Below are 24,027 nucleotides of genomic sequence, written 5' to 3' on the forward strand. Positions count from 1 at the left end.
GTCCTGTAAGTTAATGGGCCATAGAATATTGACAATTTGGTATTTGTTGGGATTTTCCTATTGGCCTCATGTGGCAGGTACTGGATATTCCTTACCCATTTATATATATTCTTCCTTTCTTGTAAGAAAAAGTTTTTCTTTTATCAGAAGAATTTTATTCCACTTTCCTTGCTAATAAATAGTTCTCATAAATTTGTAACTACAAAATGTTTATCACAGAATATAATCTCATTTGAATTGTTATTTACATCTTTTCCCTTCACTCTTTGTCATTCCCTCTGACTGTGATTTAGATAATAAGACTTTAACAGAAGAGACCTGTAATCAGACAAAAAAAAAAAAAAGAAAAGAAAAATTGGAGATGGCTGTCCTGGAATGCGTTACGTCAGTATGGGTAATGTGACCAACATTTTCTAGAGCCTATTCTCTTTATAGTTCCATTTTCAAACTCACCAGGAGCCTCACCTGCATGAGTTTGGCAGGCAAAAGCAAAGAAGGCCTTAATTTTTGGAAGCATGGTACAGAGATAAATGCACAGGAGTTTCACATATATCCTTCTTCCAGCCCATTTTCCTGATTCTTTGCCCTGCCAGTCAAGAATATCATCAGTACCACTACCAACTACTTGACTTCCACTTTCTCAAGAGTTGTAAGTTTCCACAGATACCTCCTCAAGTCCCACAGCAAAGATGCAACACAGTTTGGATTTTCCTGCAGGCCATCATGTGTCCATCAGGCAACACATATGACTGCTAATGTTCTCTGAAGCGGTGAACCCCACATCTCTAGGTTGTATTCATATAAGATGTAATTTGTGTAGTAAATACCTTGTTCTGTTAATATTGCTAGTGAGTGTGTTCCTGACCCCACCAGCATAGCTACAATGCTGCAGTCAAAAGGAACCATGGTGTAGCTTGTTCCTCTTCTTTGCTGTGACGTCTGTGACCCAGGCTTCCATGTGAGAATAAGCACCTTCTTCATATCAAGCAGATTGTGGGTATTTATGATTTCATCAAAGCTAAAAATTCCTCAGTACACTTTCAATTATGTTCTATGTGATTAAAAAGTTCATATTTTTGTCAAATGCTTATGTAGATGTTGCTAGATATGTTTTATTAGCTGTTCCAGATACTGTATACTAACAAATGTTAATTTTTGCATTTCCTGATAAGGTATATTAAAATATCACATTGTAATTGTGGATTTTCAGATCAACTTATGATTTTATCACATCAGTCAATATAAATTCTGAGTTAATAATCACCTGTGCATACAAGTTCAAATTTTTTTTCCACAAACTTTAATCTTTTATTCTGTTAATACAGTGTTTGTCACCAAAGTAACTTTTTACCATTACCAAAAACTTATATCATGGTTTTGTCAGTGTCTTTTTGCCAGAGACTGCCAGGTTGACGTCTGTAGTAGAGGGATGTGATGAACTGTAGTAATGAGGATGACCCCAAACCATAAATGACAGTGTACCAGTCTGTTCAGAAGGTCTTCCTTTTCAGAATTTGGACTTGTAAGAGTAATAGACGTTTATTCTCTTTTATACATTTTAAAACAGCCATGTATACAGGGAAATTGGAAACAAGCACACCCACAGACCCAGAGAAGACCCACACCCTGAAGAAGCCTAAGGAAACCTTAAGGCTTCCCGCCAGGCTCATAGTGTAGGTCTTCCCATGCATGGAGCCATCTGCAAAGAGTAGGGGATATGCCTGTTTTTTCAAATGCCCAGTTTTCAGCAACAGATCACAAAGCATACAAAGAAAATGGGAAACTTAAGGAAACAAAATGGTCCACTTAAAGGAATAAAATAAATTCTAAATCTCCAGAAAACATCTCTAAAGAAACAAGCTTAAAAGTGGACTTTGTCTATTAATTCTGAAAGCCATTTCTTTAGGGAGCTCCTCAAGACTTATTTTAAAGACTTAAACAGTAGTCTTAAAGAGCTGAAGAGTAAAACAGAACTAAAGTAAGCCAGGAAAACAACATATGAACAAGGAATTATGAAGGAAATTATTTTTAAAATAACCAGATTCTGGAGCTGAGACATACAAGAACTGAATTGAGAAATTCACTGGAGGGATCAATAGTAGACTTGAACAGGCAGGAAAAAAAAATCAGTGGACTTGAAAACAGGTCATTTGAAATAAGTCTGAAGAGCAGAAAAAATAAAGGAAAGTGAACAGATCAAGGAATTTAGGGGACAACCGTTAAGCCAAACAATATGCACATTTTGCGAGTCCCAGAAGGAGAATAGGGAAAGGAGCAGAGAATTTATTTGAAGAAATAATAGGTTTTTTTCTGTTCTTTTGTCTGTTCCTGCTGGTACTCTGATTAGACATTTGTTAACGTACTTAGTGTTCCACATTTTCCAAAGGCTCCTTTCATTTTCCTTCATTGCTTTGCCTGTTTTCCGATTGCATAATCTCTACTCATCTGTATCTTCTCTTTGTTGATATTCTTGGCATGACATTACCATCATGCTTCTTTAAACATGGTTTCCCTTAGTTCTTTGAGCATTTTGATAATGGCTGCTTTGAAATCTTTGTCAAATCCATTGTCTAGATGCTCTCACAGGCAGTTTCTGTTTGCTTTTTTTTGTTTTTAGGTCACTCCTTTCTGTGTCTTTGCATGTGTCATAAAGTTTCAGTTGAAAGTTTGACACTCTAGATCATCTACTTTCCAGAGCTGCTGGTTCGTTCGGTGACTGACAGTGATGTCTGTTTTACCCACGTGCGGACCTCTGATCTTCCAGGGCGCAGCCGTGGGTGTGCTTCCCGTCACACTGGATGGCCGTTTCTGACAGTCTGTCATCAGCTGGTCAGACTGTTACTGCAGGCTGATTGCACTGTTGTTTGGTTTTGTTTTTTTTTATTAAGACATCTTTTTTTTTTCATCACTTATGCCTTTGTTCTCTTGTTTAAGAAATCATTGCTTAACCCACCATCACAAAGATTTTCTCCTAGGTTCCTAACAGTTTCTCATATTTAGTCTATAATCTGTATCAAAGTATTTTTTTCTATGGTTTGAGGTAGTGTCGATGTTCTTTTTTTTTTTTTTGTATCATTAATGTACAATTACATGAGCAACATTATGGTTACTAGATTCCCCCCACTGTCAAGTCCCCACCACATACCCCGTTACAGCCACTGTCCATCAGCGTAGTAAAATGCTATAGAGTCACTACTTGTCTTCTCTGTGCACCCCCCGCTACATTATACGTGCTATTCATAATGCCCCTTTTTCCCCTTCTCCCCCTCTTCCCCCCCCTCCCCCCCTCCACCAGTCCCTTTCCCTTTGGCAACTGTCAGTCCATTCTTGGGTTCTGTGATTCTGCTGCTGTTTTGTTCCTTCAGTTTTGCTTTGTTCTTATGCTCCACAGATGAGTGAAATCATGTGATACTTGTCTTTCTCCACCTGGCTTATTTCACTGAGCATAATACCCTGTAGCTCCATCCATGTTGTTCCAAATGGTGGGATTTTTTTCCTTCTTATGGCTGAATAATACTCCACTGTATTGCACTGCTGTTTTTGGTTGTTTTTTTTTAGGAGAGCAAGGAACAGGCTTTTATTTAGTAATAAGGTGAGAGGAAAGAGCTCCTGACTCACACCAGGAGGGGACAAGAAAGCCCTGCACTGTTGATTTTGACAGTGCTCTAGGACATAAATTGCTCCAGAGTCTGACCCAGTTGAATTCCTGCTCCTTTGTAGACATAGTTTTCGAGCACAGGGTTTGAGGTTTGTTCTGATCCCAGCATGGCTTTCCTTCTCTCTCCCTGGTTGGTAGACCGGCTGGCCTACTTGTTTTGTTTGCTCTCATGCAGCCGCGAGCCTTCTCTTCATAGCTTAACCAAAACCTCCATTGTTTCTGAGAGTTCCCTTAGTCTTGAATTTCCACACATTTGTTTCAAACAAAGTCAGCTCCTTTGTAGAAAGTTTTGGAGCGGTCTGTTCTTAGAGACTGCGATTGCTTTTGCCTCTAAGCAAAATATTTGAGCCACAGCTCTTTGGCTGTGGGTGGAGACATTGGCCTGCTTCTTCGTAACCCCTGCTTTGAAAGGACACCAGGTGTGGGTGGAAGCCTCTGGTCTTGTTGGCTTGACTCTCATGGTGTAGAACTTAACACCCTATCAGTGAGCTTCGGCAAGGGTACCTGGGGCTCTGGTATTCCTGCTGTGCCATGCCTGAGGTGGGGTCTCCACCCTGTTGATGACAAGCCACTGGAGAAAATGAGTCCCTGAATTCCTCGCTTTGATCACCTGGAGTGAGCTTCTGTAATAAGGTAGCTGGGAGGGGATAAGAAATGCTAGTGTCTGCTTTTTCTAGAAAACAGCCTTGACAGAACCACGGGGTGGAGGAATTCTTAGGTTCTTGGCTGCCCCTTCCTGGGTGGCGTTTCTATCACACTCATCTGGAGGGCCAAAGCGAATTGTGGTTCAAATGCCAGAGACTCAACTGTTCTTATTGAGTAGATATTATTGAATGGCTCTTCATTTGCTATATGTCCTAAGGGCTTTCCAGAGCCTTTAAATAATTAGATTTAAAATTTTTTATTTTTTTCATTATTCTGCGAGAGGGTCCACAGAGGTTTAATTCCAAAATGGTGTTTTTCTTTTGATGCTGGGGTGAATAGTTTTCTTAATTTCAGTTTCAGGTTTTTCATTGCTAGTATATAACAATATAGCTAGTTCTTATATATTGATCTTGTATCTTCTGATCTTGCTATTAGTTCTAGTAGTTTTTTTCCCTTAACACTTTTTAAGAATTTCTACAAACAAGACCATAGTATACATAAATACAGGTATCCTCTTTCTCTGTAATCTTTGTTCCTTTAACTTTATTTCTGGCTTTGCACCTGTTAGGTATTCCAGGACAGTTTGGCATAGCAGTACTGGAAGGGCACGCCCTTATTTCCCTTCCTCAGGAGAATGCATTCAGTCTTCTTATACCGCAAAGTTGGATATTACCTATAGGCTTTGAAATTGTTTCCTTCTCGATTTAATTTAATGAGAAATACCAAGAACGCATGTTGGATTTCCCTCACATTTTGTTTTCTATCTGGTGATCATTCTGTGGTCCTTTAGCCTTTTAATATGTCTTAACATTGATTTTCAAATGTTACATCCTCTCCTGCCTCCTTGGACAAGTTCCAGGTCCTTGTAGTGTACAGACTACACTTCTTATGCATTGCTGTATCACCGATCAATGTTTTTTAAGATTTTATGTCTGTGAGGGTCATTCATTTGTTGGTTGTTGGTTTGCTTGTTTTTTCCCTCATAGTCCACCCAAACCTGCTTCTCCAGGGTTTTTTCTTTACAGTTTTTTTGAAGTGTAAGATAGTTAAAGTGTACATCACTGCATCTTGACACAAGTATACAATGTGAACGTTTTCACACCATATTTTTTCATGATGTCTTTGTCTAACCTTGGTGAAGTTATTTGTAATGTAGTTCCTCCTCTCATTGGTGTCACTGCTTCTTTAAGTATATGTTACAATTCCAGCAGTGAAGCTGTCTGAGCCGATGACTCTTCTTATGGGAGTATTTTTACTGCTTCAATTTCTTTACTTGATAGAGGCCTATTCAGATTTTCTCTTTGTTTCTTCTTGAGTCTAGCTTGGCAGGTGTGTATTGCTAGGAGTTTTCCGTTTCAGATAAGTTATTTAATCTGTTGGCATAAGTAGTTGATACGATTCCCTTGTAGCTTTTCAAATCTCAGGTATGTTTGTAGTCCTTTTGGGGGAAGGGTCTGTTTGGGTTTTTGGTTGGTTTGTTTTTTTCTCTTGTTAATTTCTGTCTTCATTTTTTCTTAGTCCTACTTTGGTTTTATCAACTTTCTTGATCTTGTCAAAGAACCAGCATTTGTTTCTGTTTATTTTCTCTTTGGTTTTCTCATTTTTTATTTCATTGATTTCTGCTTCCAATTTTTTTTTAATGTTTGATTTGGATACACTTTTCTCTTTCTAGTTTTTTGAAGTTGAAACTTAGATTATTGGTTTTAGATCATTTTTCCTTTGTATTTAAAACGATAAATTTAAAACTATAAACCTTATATCTAAAACTATTTAAAACTATAAATCTCATATTTCAAAAACTAGTCCACACATACACAAGTTAGAACTTAAAAATTCAGGAGATGTGCAGAATACAGAATCAACATACAGAAATCAGTTGTGTTTCCATAGATCAACAATGAACAATTCAAAAGGGAAGTTGAAACTATTTCATTTATGATGGCACAAGAAAGGTAAAATACTTAGAAATAAAACGAAGCAAGTTGGCAAGAGATTGTACACTGCAGTTACAAATGTTACTGAAAGAAATGGAAGAAGTTGAACCATTAAATGGAAAGACATCCTACGTTTGTGAATTGGGAGACAAGATGTCAGTACTACCCAAATCTACAGATTCAGTGTGGTCCAACAATGTTTTTAATGCAGAAATAGGCAAAACACATTCTGAAATTCACATGGAATTTCCAGGTACCTCAAATAGCCAAAACAGTGTTTAAACAGAAAAGGTTGGAGGTCTCACACTTCTTGATGTCAAAACTTACTCAAAACTCCAGTAATCAAAACAGTGTGGTGTTGGCATTCAGACAGACATGTAGAGGAAGGGGCTGAGATAAATCTGCAGGCACACCCAGTGGCCAGAGAGTTTGGGGGAGGGTGCTGTGACCTCAGCCATAGTCTCATGTAGGGCCTGGCAGTTAGAAACACCAGGAGAGTTAGAAACATGTGGCAGGGGGTGAAGGGGGGTGCCTTCTACAGCTGAGCCCCAGTCAGTACCACATCCGGTCTGGGGTGCCCTCCTTGGGCCTCCCACTCGGCCTGGAGTAGTCCACCCCTTAGGGGAGAAACTCCTTTGGGGAAGGCACATCCTAAATGTGGAGCCATCAAGATGTAGGGTTGGAGAGGGTTAACAAGCCTCCCTGTCTGGCCCAAGCCAGTCTCAACTTCTGGCAGATGAAAATTTACAGGTGGCACTTCCATTGCTTGGAACCTGTTTTGGGTTGAGTTGTATCACCCCTAAAATTTACATACTGAAGTTCTAACGGTCAGTATCTGAGAACATGATCTTATTTGGAAATAGGGGCACGGCAGATGTAATTAGTTAATGAAGTCATTGGAGTCAGCCCTCATCCATCATGATTGATGGTGGTGTAAAATGGGGAAATTTGGGCACAGACTCAACACAAGGAGAATGCCATATAAAGAAGGCAAAAGTCAGGGTGATGTTTCTATAAGTCAGGACACACCCAAGATTGCCAGCAAGCCACCAGAAGCCTCAGAAGAGAGACATGGGACAGATTCTCCCTGAAAGACCCAGAAAAAAAAACAAACCCTGCTCACCCCATGAGCTCGGACTTCTAAACTCCAGAACCATAAGACAGATTTCTGTTTGGGTGGCCCAGCTTGGAGTATTCTGTCACAGCGGCCCGAGCAAACTAATAGAGAACTCACAGGACTGCGTCCTGGCTCCAGATGCCCTCCACAGGGTATTTAGAAAATATTTTGCAAGATGCTTCAAACGAATGTTAACTCATGTGGGACGAAGACCCCATCTAGGGCATCCTCCCAGGCCTTCCTGGCCAGACTTGGCCTGTGCCCCAGCCACAAAGGCAATTTAGAAAAGTTTTCAGGAAGCTCCTCAGATGACCAAGCTTCATGCAGGATAGCAGCTTGGCCCAGTGAGTTCTCCCAGGGTATCCCCAGCAGGCCCAGGCTGCTGAAGGGGACTTAGAAAAATTTGAAACATCCTAAAAGTGGGCCCCACGTGGGACCGCACATGGGTTGGGGTCCACATCGTGGGCTTCCCTGTCCAACCCGGGACAGTTACAGCCTCCAAAAGAGGGACTCAGAATACTTTTGGGAGGCACTCTCTGTGACCCTCCTGACCCATGGTGGACTGAGGCCTGGCCCAGGGTGCCCTCTGCAAGCCTAGCAGACTGACCAGGAATTGGAAATGTCTTTATGAGCTGAATCAGGTGACTAGGGCCAACACAGACCAACATCCCCACTGATGGGGATTTGCAGACATTTGAGGGGCACCTCCAATAAGCCCTTAATCACAGCCATGTCTGGGGTGCCCTCACAATGTGTCCCCAATTGGCCCAGGGCAGTGCCTCCCTCCCTGGAGGGAGGTTTGGAAACATGTCTGGGAGGTGCATGTGCTACCATTGGAACACCTATGTAACCCACTGGAACACGATGGCCAAACCCGTGTGCCTCCCCGTCATCACTGGTACCCGACAAGCTGGTTCTCTGTGACCATGAAGGCTGGGGGACTCGGGGCTCCCCCTTCCAGAGGAACACTTGGCAAAACTTCCGGAAAGCACACCCACATTTTGGTTGGGGTGCCTTTCTTCAGTCTATTTCTGACTGGCTGGTCCCTACACCCCCGGAAGGATACTGGCGAGGTGCATTCATCCAATAGGCTGCACCTGTGACGACAGCCGGAGGTGGCCCTCACAAGCCCACACTACTAAGCCCTTCTTGAGGGGAACCTGGAAACATTTTCAAGGGATGACTATAACAACCAGAACCACATATCACAACTGCAGTAGGATCATTCTCACCAGTCTCAGGGCCAGCCAGACCCTGGGTTAGTCGTAGCCTGTATAGAGGGACTTGGAAATGTCTTTGGGGGGTGTTTTCAACTACGAGGCCCAATCCAGGCTGTGGCAGGGCCAGGGGACCCTCCCACAGCAGTTGGGAGGCCTCTGGCTGGCTTGTTGCTACAGAGACTTAGAAAATTTTTCAGGAGGCACACCCAGCGAACAGGTCCCACATGGGACAGCAACCCTTCTGGTGTAGGGAGCGAGGGAGCGGACGTGGGGCCTTCCTCCCTCAGGAAGTATTTTTAGGAGGTTCAGGCGAGGACTGGATCTCACCGAGGACATATGCTTGCCTGCCAGACTGCTCAGGCCTTATTTGCAGCCCCCTGAGGATCGAGCCTCCTAAGGGAGACAGAAACCTCTGGAAGGCCCTCTCTGGTCAGAGCTCTCTGACTGGCCAGGGCCAACGCCCCCACGCTCACCCTAGGAAGAATTGGAACCTACATCTCCAGGAGGTGCTTCAGATGACCCAGTGCTGACGGGACCACGACCAGGTCCACCGTGCCCAGCCCTGGACCCCTCTGTTTGGCCCAGGACGGGCCCCACAGCAGCTAGAGGTAGCCTGCTGCTGGTCCCAGGCACCATCGACGGAACTCCCTGAATGTCCTGGAGCTGATCTCAGAGTCACACTCCAAAGTACAACTTAGACGTTTTGCAGTAGGCAACCCCAGTGACGTGTGGGACTGTAGCCAAGCCAGGGGCACCCTTCCGGGGCCTCCCTGGCCATCCCAGTCTCTCCCTCCCATGAGGGCGTAAGAATGGTTTTCAGGAGCACGTTTGGCAACCCAGCTCTACATGGAACTGTGCTCAGGCCCAGGACACCTTCCACGTTGGCCCCCAGCCCACGTGGCTGTTGCCTCCCTCTAGACAGGGAGTTGAAAAGGCTTTCAAAGGCATGTATAATGAATAGGTCCCACATATGACTGCGGCTGGGCCCAGAACACACTCCCTCGGCCTCCCTGGATGCCTGCAGCTGGTTGCTGCCTCCAGAGGGAAACAGAAAAAGATGGGGAGTGGAGTGGGGAGTGCATCCAGCAACTGGAGTTCAGTCCTAGCCTCCTCAAAAGGTCATAGAAGCTTTTCAGAAGGTGCTCCCATGACTGGGACCCAAAAGTGATAGCAGCTGAGCCCAAGGCACCCTCCATTGATTTACTTGTCCAGCCAGGGCCAGGGCCTCCCATTCGGATGGGAACACAGATATCTGCAGGAGGCGCCACCAGGAGGATCCAATATCAGGCCCCCCATGCAGAACCACAGCCTGGCCTGGGTGCCACCCCGAGTCTCCTTCTAGCCTGCGCCCAGTCCCCATCACCAAAGGATGGCTAGAGAGGTTTACAGGGGTACAACCAGCCATCAGGCCCATGCAGGACTGAGGGAGGTCACAGGGCAACCCCCACCAGTCACTCTCCTTGGCCAGTCCAGGACGATGCCTGCCTTTGGAAGTTTTGAACATGCATCCAGCAAATGGACCCCATGCATGGTGGCAATTAGACTGGGGTACCCTCCTTGGGCCTCTCTGGTACATCTTCTTAGGGGAGACAGAAAAATTTTCAAGAGGCACGTCTGGCATGTAGGTCTATGGTGCCCTCCCCAGGGGTTCCTAGGTGGCCCAAGCTCATGCCTTCTCCACTGAGGGAAGCAGAAATACTCTCTGGAGGTGCATCCAACAGTCAGGGGCGCATGCACCTCAGCACTGGTGTCCACACGGGCCTGGGATGTCTTCCCCAACATCCATGCAACTTCAGGAACCTGCACAAGAAGGTAACGGTTGGAGGGTAAGTAATTTCCACTTCCTTTATCCCCAAGTCTCCTTCCTCTGTAATGGACCCCAGAGCACACCAGGGCATGCCAGGCTCTCTGCCTGCCTCCTAGGAGGCCCGCAGCTCCAGCCCTCCTGTTCAAGTCCTCGTTTGGGGACCAGCCTCTGGTTCCACCTCCTCCACCAGGACCTTCCAGATTCCTTGCCCTCAGGGCGCAGCTCCCCAAAGGCGGTCTGGGAGGCCCTGGCTTGTATCTGGTTCTCTGCACCCAGGTCTGCCACAGGCCTGCCCTCAGTGTCTTCTTGAGATAGTTGTGCCACAGCCTGAGTGGATGGAGCAGCTAAACAGGAACGGAGGACAGCACGCTATGAGCAGTGTAGTCTGGTATGGGGATTCAGGCCAGCAAGTGACTTTCCTGCAAAGCCTTGTGTCAAGGGTCAGCTAGGGTTGGCTGGCCTTTGTCAAATTCCATCCACCTCAGAAAACAAAAACAGAAACCACACTCAGTCACATTTTGACCTGAGTCCCAGTAGTGGCATTTTAATTGTTAGTGGCAGCAGCAGCGAGAGGAGGGGCTCGGAAGAGAGCGCCCTGCCTGCAGAGGGTCTAGCCATCCTCGTTCCACTGGACCGAGGCCAGGAAGGTGCGGATCTCCATGGGCTGCAGCGTGATGGTGGCAAGGTCCAGCCGGTGGGGAGAGGGGCGGTGTGTGGGAACGGGGCCTGGGGAGACAGAAGGGAGGAGTGAGGGGCACACACTTCCCCTGCCTCAGCCCCTCCTTGTGCTTGCTCCCCTGAGCCACCCACCCCCAATCTGTCCCCAGGACCAGACACCAGGCCCAGATTCCCAAAGCGCTCTTCACTGATTGACCACTTCCTTCACACCCTCAAGCCAACCCCAGGTCACCCCCCTCCACCCCCGAAATAGAATTTGATGAGGCTGAAGTCTTGTTTGCAGCCCTGAACTCCATCATCAAGCCCTCAAGACCCACCGCTGGTTTGCTGGACCCACTTCAGACCCTTAAACCCCTAACCTGGATCTGACTATCAGATCCCCAAACCCTTGAGCCCTACAGTGGGTCCTGGCCCACATTCCCACCCAGGCCCCCCACCCCTGCTCGGTGTCCACTGGAGCCTGGAGGCGCTGGCCCGGAGCCGGTTGGCCGCCAACGTGGTCTCCTGCAGGGAGGTGATGGTGAAGGCGGAGAACAGGTCCTGCGGGGAGTGGAGGGGCCGGGCTGAGTGGGGACGGAGCGAACTTTCCCTCTCCCTTCTCTAGCCTCCCTCTTGTCTCCTGCGCCTCCTCACCCTCAAGTCCAAGGCCACCGGGGAGCTCAGGTTGCCGACCGGGTCCTCTCCCATCGCGAACTGGTGCTCCAGGCGCAGCAACAGCGTTTCCGGGCCCCAGCGGGCCAGCGTGAGCAGGCGCACCGATGGCGGCAGCTCGCGGCGCAGCCCGGAGAACTGCGATGGACACGGGGCTTAGCGGCGGCCGGGAGGCGGGGCTCGCACGGTGAGGGGCGGGGCTTAGCCGGGCGCAGGGTGGTGCCAGGCTCGGGGGGCGAGGAATGAAGCGCGGAGGGGCGGGGTGAGAGGTGAGGCTGCGCCAGGACCGTCGCGGCGGGATGCAGGAGCGCCCCGGCGCTGGGTGCCGTTCGCGGCCTCCCCAGGACTTCGGGGCGACGGAGGCGGGTCCCCGCCCAGCTTAGGATACCGCCGGCCGCGGGCCTCAACGGGGTCTTCTCCTTCCGCCGGGCCCAGCCCCTCACCTGCTTCCGCGGGGCCGCCTCGAGCCGGTAGGGGGCGCCGCCGCCCGGGGCCAGCACCACCTGCGGGGCCAGCACCGCCCTCTCCGCCTGCAGCCGGTGCCCGGCGGCCGCGGTCCGGGCGCTGTCGAGCAGCACGAGGTGGCGCCCTCGCACCCACAGCCCCGAGCTGTCCTCGCGCAGCGGCTCCCCGACGCCACGTCCGTCGTCCTTCAGCAGCCTTCGGTGCACCTGCGGAGAGCGCGGCCAAGGGACGGGGTGGGCCAGGAACTGGGTAAGGGCTAGGGTGGGGGTCTCAAGGGAAGTTAGGAGTGGGGGAAGGGGTCCCCAGCAGATGTGGGTTCTCGACCAGGCAAGGGACGAGGGCCAGGGGGGCAAGGATCAAACGGGCCATCGCCAGGGCAAGCCGGGGCCTGGAGGGGCCACTGGGCACTGGCTGGGGAAAAACGTGGCGCGAACATCTCACACAGAAATGGAGGTCTCAGCTTAGTGGGGACCACAAATGGGTGGTGGGGGTGGGGCGCCTAGGGAGAAACCTGCCCCAGGGTCCGCGGGGGGCCAGGGCGGGGTCCAGTGGGAGGGGCCTGGGCTGGACGGCCCCGGCACGCACCATGAGCTCCAGGGCGCCATCCCTCAGGCTGCTGCCCCCCTGGGAGCGGTCGGTGAGCACAGTCAGCTGCACGTTCCCATCCTGAGGGATGAGGGGCAGTGAGCGGCGACAAGGCCCGCCTGCCCTGGCCCCAGGCAGGCCCTGCGGGGGATGGCAGAGATGCCGAGGGACAGGTGGGAGACGCCCAGAATGAGGGGTGACCCCAACTCTATGGAGGGGTGCCGGGAAGAGGCGGGGAGCAGGCTGCGGGAAGGGCTACCGTGATGTAAATGCGGCTGTTGACTGGATAATAGTTTCCTGCCACGGGCTCAGTCTGTTTCAGCTCCCACGTGAGCCGATAATCCCGCCTGAGGAGGGTTGGGGTTCAGTCAGGCCAGGGTTCAGCTCCCCTTCCCTGGCTCAGCGTTTCCTCACTCCCCTTCCCCCTCTCCCTTCCCCACTCATAGGATCAGCCAATGCCCCCTTCCCCTGCACAGCACAAGCCCCAACACACCACAGACCGCGCCCAGTGCCCCCAGGCACCCCCACCTCCTCTCCAGGACCTCCCTGCCGTTGCTGTCTGTGTAGAAGAGCCCTTTTGTGTCCATTCCAGTGTCAAAGCGACTGATGATCTCCTTGCCCCAGTTGTCACTACAGCCAATAGGATTGCAAGATTGTGAGTCTTGCCTATCTCCACTCTCCCCTTGCCCGCCCCCCACATCCCAGCCTCTGCCACTCACCCCACAGGTATTGGCCCCACTGTCCACTCCAGCTCCAGGTACCGCTGTCCTGGGTACAGGCGAACCACCTGGGAACACCAGGCCGAGAAGTTCTGGTGCACCTCCTGCACCAAGGCTGTCTGCAGGCACATGGGGGTGGAAGGCAGGTGTGAACCTGCACCTGAGCAGAAGGGAGCCCTGCAAACACCCACCCCTGCTGTGAACAAAACAAAGGCCTGCATCCAAGTCAACCCCACTAATAGATTGGGAACCTCCCCCACCTACAGAGGTGTGATGCCCACACTTCCCACCTCAGTTGTTGCCACATAATTCTTAGGTGTGGCATATGTTTACTGCCCACCATTACCCCATTTCCCCTTCTTAGAGCAGGATTCTAACTTGGTACGTGACTACCTAGAATAAAGACTATTGTAGTCCAGTCTTTCCTGAGGTTATTGGTAGCTATGTGACCGTGGGCTGCCCGGTGGAAAGTGATCAAAGTGGTGTGAACTACACTCCTTGCCCCTTCCCCTGTCCCACTGGCTCAAAATGCAACTATGATGGCTGGAGTTTCAGAAACCACCTTGAGCCATGGGGTAGAAGCTGAGGGTAGAGTAAGGCAGAGCAATGAGACAGAAGGGGACTGGGTGACTGTGGAGCCACCCCACCTGCCCTGGATGGCCCAGCAGGCTTTGTTAGATGGAAAGATCCTTCTAATTTGTTTTAAACACACTTAGTTTTGGTAACTGTTACTACAGGCAAAACTATGTCCTAATACAGTCACTCAAGTAGGCAGAAGTTCACCTCAAGGGAATAGCGTCAAATATGAGTTTTGCCATTACCTGCCCCACTTCCACCGTGAGAAGATGTCAATGAGAGACCCCAGGAAACCCCACAAGCACGAGCCTTTGTTCCCAGCCAGATGCACCCTCAGATATACATCCTAAACGAGAACCACCCAGGCCCTGTCCAAGTGTGAACCCTCAGATATCCACCCCAGGTATTTGGTGAGCTCTTCCACTTCACTTGGCTCTCCCTAATCGTGGGCCAAGTGGGGTCACCCCACCTGCAGTTTCAAAAGCTAAGTATGATCATGCCGCCAACAACCACAGTGAGTGCCTTTGCATGTGCTTCCACAGCATGACTGTCACAACCAGCCATAAATATCAGCCCTGTGGGGGAATCCTCAATTAGGTCTTAACCCTCTTATCTGATGGAGGTGTACGTCCTCCCCCACGCTCACCCAGTACACACACACCCACGACCCGTCCCCAAGAGCCCATTCATCATTCCTGGCCTCGGACCTTGACCAGGTGGGTCTGAGCCCAGTGGCTCACAGGCAGTGGCTCCTGTTGGCTGGGTCTGAAGATGTAGGCACCTGAGACCTGGCTGCTTAGGTTGTTGCCTGTACTGGCGTTGTACCTGGGGCCAGAGCAGGTGAGAGTCAGGTAGGGGACCCCATTTCTGTTTCCACTCCCCCGCCCCCCCAGGCCTGGAGGTCCCCCCTCACCAGTAGAAGGCTTGGCGAACAGGCAGAAGGAGATTCTGCTCCAGGTTCTCCATCTCCATCAAGAACCCCGTGTCAGGGTCAAACTTAGCCCGGATGTACTGGGCAGAAAAGGGTAGACATACATTAATGACCATCCATTCAGCCGGTGGTAGCTTCATCCTTCCTGGCTCTTAGGAGAACACCCTGAAGTCCGCCCTTTGCTTCTCTCCCGGTCACACTCTTCACACTTGGCCCTATTAGCAAATCCCATCAGCTCTACATTCTACCTTCTTCTCAGTCTGACTCCTTCCCACCTCTGTCGCCTACTGGGACTAGTGCGGCGACCCCCTTCCTAGTCTCTGGCTTCTGTGCTCACCCCCGGTCTGTTCCCCTCGCAGCCACCAGAGGACGCCTGTGACACCCTAAGTCTGGTCCTAGGGGCTCAGATACAAATTGGGCTGCCCTGTGTAGAGGAACTCGAGGGTGCCACGACCCAGACCTTGAGGGGCCCACGGAAATAACAATGAATAACTGATAGTTTTATCAATAAATTTTTAAATGTATATTTTTAATAAAAATTAATATTATATTTTATTCTTTAAAATAATTTCAGAATCAGAAGAAAATTTGAATGTCATCCTAATATATTATAATAAAGCCTGTCTGGTTAATATTCCTCTTTACAACCACACCCTCATGCAGTGTAACTTTTCACACTTTTTTTTATGGAAGAACAGCCCCACAAAGGCAGAAGTGCTAGGGCCCACGACAGTCTTAATGCAGCCCTGGGGCTCCATCACAGTAGAAGCCAAAGTCCTCCCCTCAACCCTTAAGGCCGACATGGCCCCACCCGTCACCTGCCCGCACCCGCACCCCCTCCCCCTCCCGCTTCAGCCACACTGCGTTCCTAGAACACCCAACACCTCCCAGCCCAAGGGCTTTTATGCCTGCTGTTCCCTTCCCGCCAGGGCCCTTCTGCCACCACATGGCTATGCACCTCCCTCCCTCAAGTCTCTGAAATACCTCACTTCATCTGCAAACCGGTCTCTTCCTTAAATATCTGGCATATCTGTGCAATGTCACCCATGATCACACTGGGCCCTCAGAACAGCCTCAGGAAAGGACACTGAGGCTCACAGGCAGGTGGTCCTTTGTGAGGACACAGAATGGGGGCCTGGTAATGCCAGACCATGGGCCCGAGACCCGCTGACCCCAGAGTCCATGCAGCACACCGTGACACCTCAAATTTATTATGGGAGCAGGAAGGGGATCTGAATGGAGTCTCACCTCATTTTGGATGACCAAGACACGGAGCTTGGGCTTCTGGGCTCTGGGCTGGAGCTTGTGAGCCTGAGGCCTCTGGCCGGGCACCTGGGTTACTGAGTAGATGCTGAAGCCCAGGGCAGGCACGGAGGCTGAGAAAAGCAGCTCCCGACCGTCTGAGCTGGGAATTATCACCACCTCAGGGAAGGCAGGAGGGAAACCGAGTCAGTAGGCTGTGAGTACACATACAGAGCCAGCCAGCCAGGAAGCAGCCGAACTCCAGGAAGGGAAGGAGTCCAGGTATAGGGAGAAGAAATTTAGGTGTTGGGCAGGGGTGGGGGGTGTCAGAAATTCTGTTAAAGACAGAGAAAGGAGGAAATAACCCACTGGGTCAGTGGAGGGACTGTGGGACGGGGGAGACGAGAGGGGTTAAGTGGGGGAAGAGACCCTTGAGGCAGGGGAGTGTGGGAAAGGTAGATTCTTAGGAAAGCAAGAGGTTCATGGGAAGAGACCTTTCAGGATTAAGAGAATATTCATAAATAGGAAAAAATGTCATGGGAAAGTACGGGGTGGGGGGATAGGTTTGCCAAGAGGGTGTGATAAGGGGCACAGAGGGGGAACATTCAGAGGGGAAAGAGAAAGTCCCTGTAAGGAAGCGTTCACGGCGTGGGGAGGTATGTGTGCCGGTGGGTTACCTAAGGGAGGAAGGCGGCCAGGCCATGGGGGAGAAGGCAGAAACCCTTCCAAGGGCGGGGGTAAGTCACTGTGGAGAGTTTTGGGGGGTGGGGGGAGTGGGTGATTCATGGGAAGAATATGCGTCAGTTCGGCTCACATTGCTGGGCACAATTGTGCCACTGGGGTCTCTCACGACGAAAACATGGTTGCTGACCGGCAGCCTCACCATCCACTTCACTTGTCGACCCAGCGGGTTATAAATGGCCACCTGGAACTGGGGAGGGCGAGTCAGACAGGGCACTGGTCACAGCAGGCCTTCTCCAAATGCACCCACCACGCACGGCACGCCCCTTGGCGATCCAAACCCCCACGTGGTGCCCGGGCCCAGCTCCAGCTTCGCTGTGTCGCGGGGATCTTGTCGCGGGGACCTTGCCCGGGAGCGACGCTCCAAACTCAGTTCCGCAGGCGGCGCCACCCCCACGCGCTCTGTCACTCCGAGCTCCGCCCCCAGGCCCGCGGGCTCCGGCGCTCCGGGCCCCGCCCCCGCCGCCGCCGCCGCGGGCCGGCTCACGCTCTTCGCAGTCTGGCTGAGCGGACAGACACTGATGTTGAGCTCGCGGCAAAACGCGAAGTCCTCCTTAGAGCCGCTGAGCCGCGCCAGCGCGTTGCTCACGAGAACCTGGGCAGGAGCACAGAGAGAGGCGCTCGCGCGGACACCCACGCTGTTCTCTTCCCATCCATGGCCCCGCCCCTTTCTTGTCCCCGCCCCTGACTCTGCCCCTCTTCCCACCAGCCCTTCTAGACTCCATCCCACCGCCTTCTGCCACGCCCCTTACAGGCCCCGCCCCTCCCAGGTCCGCCCCGCGCACCTCGCAGGGTCCCCAGCCAGCCGCAAGCTGGCGCGCGTAGTCGTTGGCCACGTGCTGCCGGGAGGTGCCGGTGACCGCGTCGTGGTGCTGGAGTACGGCCATCGCCTCATCTGCAAGCAGTGAGCCGAGTGGGGTCTCCTCAGGATTCTTGGCCCGACCCCAAAGAGATGCGAAAGGTCATGTGCGGGCGGGCAGGGTTCTTTGAGGCTTTAGGAAGGTACTCGAGGGGGCAGCGAAGGTCAGGTGTCCAGCTCCAACCCTCACTGGACTGATACCTACTGAGGGGTTCACTGTCTCCCGAACCATACGGTCCCAAGTTGGCCGCTGGGCCCACTAGCGCCTCCAGTTGATTGCACACCTAGGGAACAGGGTGTATGTTGGGGCACCAGGCCTACCAGGATCTCTTGAGTCTCCTCCCACTGGAGCCCGGCGTCAAACTACCTGCAGGAAGTTATAACTGAGACGCTCATAGCGTTTGAGGGCTGGCCGGCTGGAAAAGTAGCCCGTCCAGAACTGGTGGGGGCCGTCGGCATAGGGGAAGAAATCATCGTCTTTCACGGGCCTGCAGCAGCAGAGACACTAAGGGCAGGGTCGTGACTCACAGGGCATGCCAATAGCCCAAAGCTCCCCAGCACCCCCAAATACCAGGTGAGGTTGGCCTTGTACAGCTCCCAGAGGTAACAGGCAGGTGTGGAGTAGAGAACGTTTACGCGGCTCCCGTTGGCCTGCTGCTGTGGGGAAGTGTGCACCTGTGAGCCCATGGGAGTCAGCACCTTCCTGGACGGCCCACAGGTGAGCACACACATACTCACACACGTGCACATATTCATGCATCCGGTTGGTTCAGATTCTCTTAATACATATTTTGAGTACAAACCAATGGCCAAGGTGTGAAATCAATGTCGGCCAAAACTAAGTATTACCAGCCTGGAAACAATTTGAGGGATGCAAGAATAAGCTGAGAGCTGTTTCTAGTGAAACAGCAGTGTTGGAAGCAAGTGGAAGGTGAGGACGTAGAGATTTTGCCCAGAGATGACTCTGAGGATGGACTTTATGGGAAGGGGTCTCTTAGATGGGAGAGGAGATACAAGGTTCTGTGCTGATGTGAGAGTGATTGCCTGCCTACACAGCCACAGGTGAAGTCCCTCTAAGCAGCCCTACCAACACATTCACGCCAGGCAGAATAATGGCTATCCACAGACGTCCCTGTCCTGATTCCTGGAACCTGTGACATTATGTTACATGGCAAACAGAAATCAAAATTGCAGAGGGAATTCAAGTTGCTAATCAGCTGATCCTAAAACAGATTATCTGGGATTATCTGGCAGGCCCAATGTGATCGCAAGGGTCTTTAAAGGTGGAAGAAGCGCGAGAGTAAAAGATGTGGCAGTCTTCCTTCCTGCGGAAGCAGAGTCAGAGACATGCTACATTGCCAGCTTTAAAGATGGCAGAACGGAGCTATGAGCCAAGGGATGTGGGCTGCCTCCAGAAGCTGAACAAGGCAACGAAGCTTTCCCTGAGAGTTTCCAGAAGGCAGCCCCGCTGACACCTTGATTTCAGCCCAGTGAGATCTGTGATGGACTTCTGACCTCAACTGTAAGATAATATTATTTCTGTCATTTTAAGCCACTAGGTTTATGGTAATTTGTTACAGTGGCAGTCAAAAACTCAAGACAGTACCCAGAGCTATGCACATGACCAAAGGCCTAGGAACACACACACACACACACACACACACACATGCACATGGGGTGAGCACACTTAACCTCGGCATTGACCAGCTGGATGAGCTTGTCGAGGTTCTTGAACCACATGTTGGCATTCTCGTATTGGAAGTCCGAGCCCATGGTCATCACAGTGTGGTTAGTGCGGTAATGCTGGCCCTGCAGGCAGGACGGATGATTCCTCCGGTCAGAGTGCCCTGGGCCACCTCGCGTACAGCTGTATCTCGGTTCATATATGGCCAAGAGTGTGCATGGATGTAGAGGCATGAGGGGGTGTCACAAGGGACCCCACAAGCTGTTGAGTAATTCTCTTGGGCCAACCACTTCTCTTGGGCAGCTGAAAGTATGCCCTGTGGGGTCTGGTGCAACCACTGCGCCATACTTTCTCATGACCGTGGCGAGGGTGTGCAGCAGCCCAGGGGCCTACATTCTCTAATTAGGAATGCACCCAAACCCAGGGGGCGTGGTGACAGTGAATGGAACACTGCCTTCCTCTGAGGGTTATGAGGAGGTGTTAGGGAATGTCCGAGCCATGGGAAGCCCCCCCCCCCACGCCGCCGCTGCATTATGTACACCAGTCTGGCAGATTCTGGACAGCAGGGTTACCTGGGCAGCGGCCAACGGCAGGAAGTAAGCAACCAGATCCTTGGCGTTATACTCAGGGCTGTGCGGGTCGTCCACGAAGGGCTTGTCAGAGCACAGGGTGTCCCAGCACAGGTTATCAGGTGGGTTGTAAACGTTGGGAAGCACACCTGCGGGGGGCCGCAGCAGGCTCAGGGAGTGGCCTAGGGCCCCAGACCCGTGCCTGGGGTCAAAGTCAGCCATGCCCCTCCCTCGGGAAGGACTTCAGAACTCCGGGGGCCCCAGTGCAACATGCAAATGCTAGACCCTTGTTTACAAGTTACTAAAAATTTCAAGACAAAGCGGGCAGAGTATGGTAGGAAGCCCAGGCCCCTCCTGAGCCTGGGGCCCTGTGTGGCTGCACAGGTCACGTGCCCTTGGGACCCGCCCTGCCCCTACCCCACCCCCTTACTGGTAAAGAGGTCTGCGGCAGGGGGCTTCAGGCTGGCGCTGGCCCGCCACACCTGCTCCATCTCCAGAACACTGAGAAGCAGGACACTGCAAACTGTCAAACTAACATTTTCTAGACCAACAAACTCACGAACACATTCTACAATTTCTGCAACCATGAGCTTCACAGCACAATCTCCCAGCAAACACAGAGCACATCTTCTCAACTTAACAAAACTCTAAGGCTTTAAGTTACTACAAAGATTCTCAGGCTGCAGGTAGGCATACACACTGCAACACACAATTTAAAAGGTGTTCACTTGCCACACTTATCCAGTTCACCTACCTGCAACAACTATGCTAGCCTACTCACAAGACCCCCACTGAACACTAGACAAAGCCAAGCTTCTAAGCATTCTATTCTTAAAAGATTTAGCAGATAACATGACTCAAATGACTCTAGGTAAACTCAGGCAGCGGACAACTACCAGGACATGCCCGCCTCAGGCAAACTCAAATTAGCATTAATGCTTAACACTTTTTTACCAGGTTTTCTGGAAGTTTTAGAACACTCAATTTTCACAAGCGCTTGTCTTTAAATCAATTTCATTAATACCATCCGGAGGTAGAAAGATATATTCATTTACACACTTAGGGGGTTGTCTGAGTCTGTCCCCTTGTCAGTATAACAATTATTAGGCACATGAAAGACACAAAAAACAGAGACACACACAGATTAGACACACAGCGGCCGCTTTTTGTTTTTTCTCAGATTTTCAAACAGAAACCGAAAGGAATCAGAGGGTTGATATTCCTGGCACCTGAAAATCAACCCTATCTCATCAGATTCACCTTGCCGGAAAAACAGACGGGAGAGCACAGGTAGAAGAGACAGTTCTAAAACATGTGAGGCCGCAGCCCATTTCCCAGCGTGGGGGACGGGGGAAACCCACGCTACTACCCACCTCCACCTTCCCCTGCACAGAAAGGGGGCCTGATTCAAGGAGGCCTTCCCTCTTCTGCAGCCTGAGGGTGGAAGGGGTTCAGAGCATGGAAAGGTGACGGGCTTGGCACAAGTCATGAAGCCAGCTGAAAAGCAGGGCAGGCTTGCCACTTGCCACCAAGCCTGGGGAGGAGCCCAGATCATAGCAAAAGGGATGGGGCCAGGGAAGTGGGAGAAGCCAGCTGCAGCGCGGTCAGTCAGCTCAAAGCAGGGCCAAGGCCAGAGGAGAAAAGGAGTGAGATTCACAGCGCACTCAACGGATAGTATCTCAGGGGGCCAGCAGGCCGGGGCACCCGGCCCGATCTACGTGAGCTTGCAGGGGAGGGCGGGGCTTGAGTGGCTGGGGTAGGAGCTGGAGCAAATGGAGGGTCCCAGAGGTGTCAGAAAAGCACCTGTGCGAACAGCGAGGCCTGCTCGCGAGAGTGTCCAAAGGGGTCAATGTGCCAGGCCGTGCGGGGGCTCCCGTCATTGCCAAATGTATTTTCCAGGAAGTTCAGCCCAAGTGTCATCTGGTCTATGATGGCTCCGTAGTGGGTGGCTGCCTCATCATTCATCACCCAGCCTCCATTTGCAAACTCCAGGCGCCCTGTGCCGGGAGGGGCAAAGGCCGGGTCAGTTGTCAGAGCCAGGAGTGGGGGCGGGGTTGGCAATGCAGACAATGAGAAGACCTGCCTGCACACCTAGGAAAGAGGCCTCACTCCCAGGCCAATGTAGCCAGGTATGGTACACAGGGCCCCTTGCATGGCAGGCTCCCCTGAGGATCTACAGGATGTGGGACCTTGAAGGATGCCTAGGAGTTCCCCAAATTAAGGGAAATTCCAGGCAGGCGGAGCCACATGCACAAACCGTCTGCACATGCAGCTGACCTGGGCTTCCTCTTTCACTTCTTCCAGGCAGGCTCACCCTGGCGCACCAGATCTCTCACAGCTTCCTGTGTTGCGTTTGTCTGCCGCTGCCACCAACGGGAGAAGAAGGCAATCTCCACGTAGATGAAACGGCGGGTGGGCTCCTCCAGAAGGGCAGAGATGATTGAGTCTAAGATGTACTGCACACCGGCGTGCTGGACGTCATTATGGACTGCGGGCACAGGGGTCAAGCAATCAGGAAGTAACGAGCCAAGGGGAACATTCCTAGGCATGGGCCACAGCTGGGCATTGCCCCCACCCTAATGTCCAGAACCCGGAAAGGATTTGCAGGACTCAGAGGGGCCACAGCAGTCTGCATCCTTTACTCACTGCCATAAAAGTACTGGTCCACAGTCTTGAGCCAGCCCACATCATCATGTGTGTGAGCTACCAGGTGCACGTTGAGCATATCCGGCTGCACGGTGGGGCATGTCTGCAAGGACCCCAAACACACATTCACACACCCTGTTACTTGTCCCAAAGTTAAAAGGCAGGCTGGGGTGGGGGCACAAGATAAATCTTGATCTAGGGGTGAGTGACTCAGGGATGGGGCCAGGCCATCCCACGGAGGACACTCAGACAGTTGTGCTCACAGATGCAACTCCCACTTGGCACAACCCCTCAGGGCAGCTCTCATTCGCATTCCAGAGAGATAATAGTACCTGATGTTTATTAAGCATCTGTAAATACCAAACAGCCACCTGGGGAGGGTGGGCAAACTTATCTCCAATCTTCAGAGGAGAGCAGTGAGGATCAGAGAGGCACAGTGACGTACCCAAGGTCACCCAGCCAGACTGCAACTCGAGGCGGGCCGACTCGAGTCTTAGCTCCCAACCAGTCTCCCAACACACACACAACTGCTCCCCCCACACACACACACGCCCCATTACACAGTTAAATGCACGCAAAGTCCAGGTAGGCTGACCCCCAGAAGCTGAGGCAGGTCCCGACGTTACCATTCTCGGACGCACACAGTCAGACCTCTCAACGACATAAAGCACACATTCAGACCACACTGTCATATTAGCAACAATTCACTAGGCACCCGCAGAACAGACCCTCCGGACACTACTCGGGGATTCGCTCTGGCTCGTGTACATTCCCGCTTCCGCTTACCGGCCATGCTCACCTTGTATCCCGCGGCCCGTGCGCCGGGCGCCGCCAGCAACAACAAAATAAGGAAAAAGAGAGGAGGGAGCGGTGGCCGCAGCGCGCAGAAGATCATCCTGAGCCCCGCCGCGCCCCCGCGGCGGACGCCACCAGGCCGCGCTTGGGCCCTCATTGCTCCTTCACACACCCAGGAGCTTCCGCCTGGCAGAACGCTCCGCCCCATAACTCGGCCTGGCCAATGGGCGCTGACACGGGCGTGGCTAGGGCGCAGCCGGGGGCGTCACGGGACAGCGGCCGTAGCTCAGGGGAAGTAGCGGAGGCACAGGTGTGCAGGGAGGCTTAACCTTGGGGGCGCGGTTGGGTCAGAGATGCCTTTAGCCTCACCGTGTGACTTCCTAGTGCCCCTTTGTTCCCTTGCGCGCAGAGGTCTCAGATTTTCCTACAAGCGCTGGGTCAGCCTACGAGCTGGAGTGTTCGCTTGGCTAGGAGCGGTGGCTGATGGGGGTCCTGTTCTGTGCTA

General features: G+C 51.6%; 2 protein-coding genes across 15 annotated transcripts in view; one reads left to right on the forward strand and one right to left on the reverse strand.

Moving 5' to 3' along the window:
- Positions 1-24,027, forward strand: part of LOC140843068 (uncharacterized) — a 180,798-nt gene that overhangs the window by 108,654 nt on the left and 48,117 nt on the right. For 13 of the 14 annotated variants that reach the window (XM_073220859.1, XM_073220857.1, XM_073220858.1 and 10 more), the window contains one exon: positions 294-1,263. The exons of the other annotated variant lie outside the window; for it this stretch is intronic. In XM_073220859.1, coding sequence (XP_073076960.1) covers positions 294-403 — 110 coding nt within the window. In that variant the 3' untranslated portion in view covers positions 404-1,263. Of the gene's footprint in view, positions 1-293; positions 1,264-24,027 lie in introns of those variants that run through there. 14 annotated transcript variants of the gene reach the window in all.
- LOC140845772 (lysosomal alpha-mannosidase-like) lies at positions 10,893-23,707 on the reverse strand. Its single transcript, XM_073220761.1, has 24 exons — positions 23,527-23,707; positions 22,728-22,830; positions 22,396-22,569; positions 21,877-22,078; positions 20,512-20,582; positions 20,085-20,230; positions 19,521-19,637; positions 18,400-18,485; positions 18,196-18,316; positions 18,034-18,112; positions 17,755-17,864; positions 17,457-17,564; positions 17,043-17,159; positions 16,235-16,408; positions 14,969-15,066; positions 14,763-14,880; positions 13,480-13,598; positions 13,289-13,390; positions 13,020-13,107; positions 12,761-12,841; positions 12,154-12,381; positions 11,693-11,848; positions 11,497-11,599; positions 10,893-11,107 (listed from the first exon to the last, which is right to left on the reverse strand). The coding sequence occupies exons 1-24, from the start codon at positions 23,677-23,679 to the stop codon at positions 10,992-10,994; spliced, it is 2,970 nt and encodes a 989-aa protein (XP_073076862.1). The 5' UTR covers positions 23,680-23,707; the 3' UTR covers positions 10,893-10,991.

Source organism: Manis javanica, chromosome 13, assembly GCF_040802235.1.
Source record: "Manis javanica isolate MJ-LG chromosome 13, MJ_LKY, whole genome shotgun sequence".
Lineage (NCBI taxonomy): Eukaryota > Metazoa > Chordata > Mammalia > Pholidota > Manidae > Manis > Manis javanica.

Excerpts from the sequence above, each read along its gene's own strand:
- LOC140845772 (XM_073220761.1), bottom strand. The coding sequence starts at position 23,679 with ATGAGGGCCCAAGCGCGGCCTGGTGGCGTCCGCCGCGGGGGCGCGGCG. Across the intron at positions 22,570-22,727 it reads GGACCAGTACTTTTATGGCA|TCCATAATGACGTCCAGCAC; the intron begins GTGAGTAAAGGA and ends CTGTGCCCGCAG. Across the intron at positions 15,067-16,234 it reads TCTTGGTCATCCAAAATGAG|TACATCCGGGCTAAGTTTGA; the intron begins GTGAGACTCCAT and ends TTTTCTGCCCAG.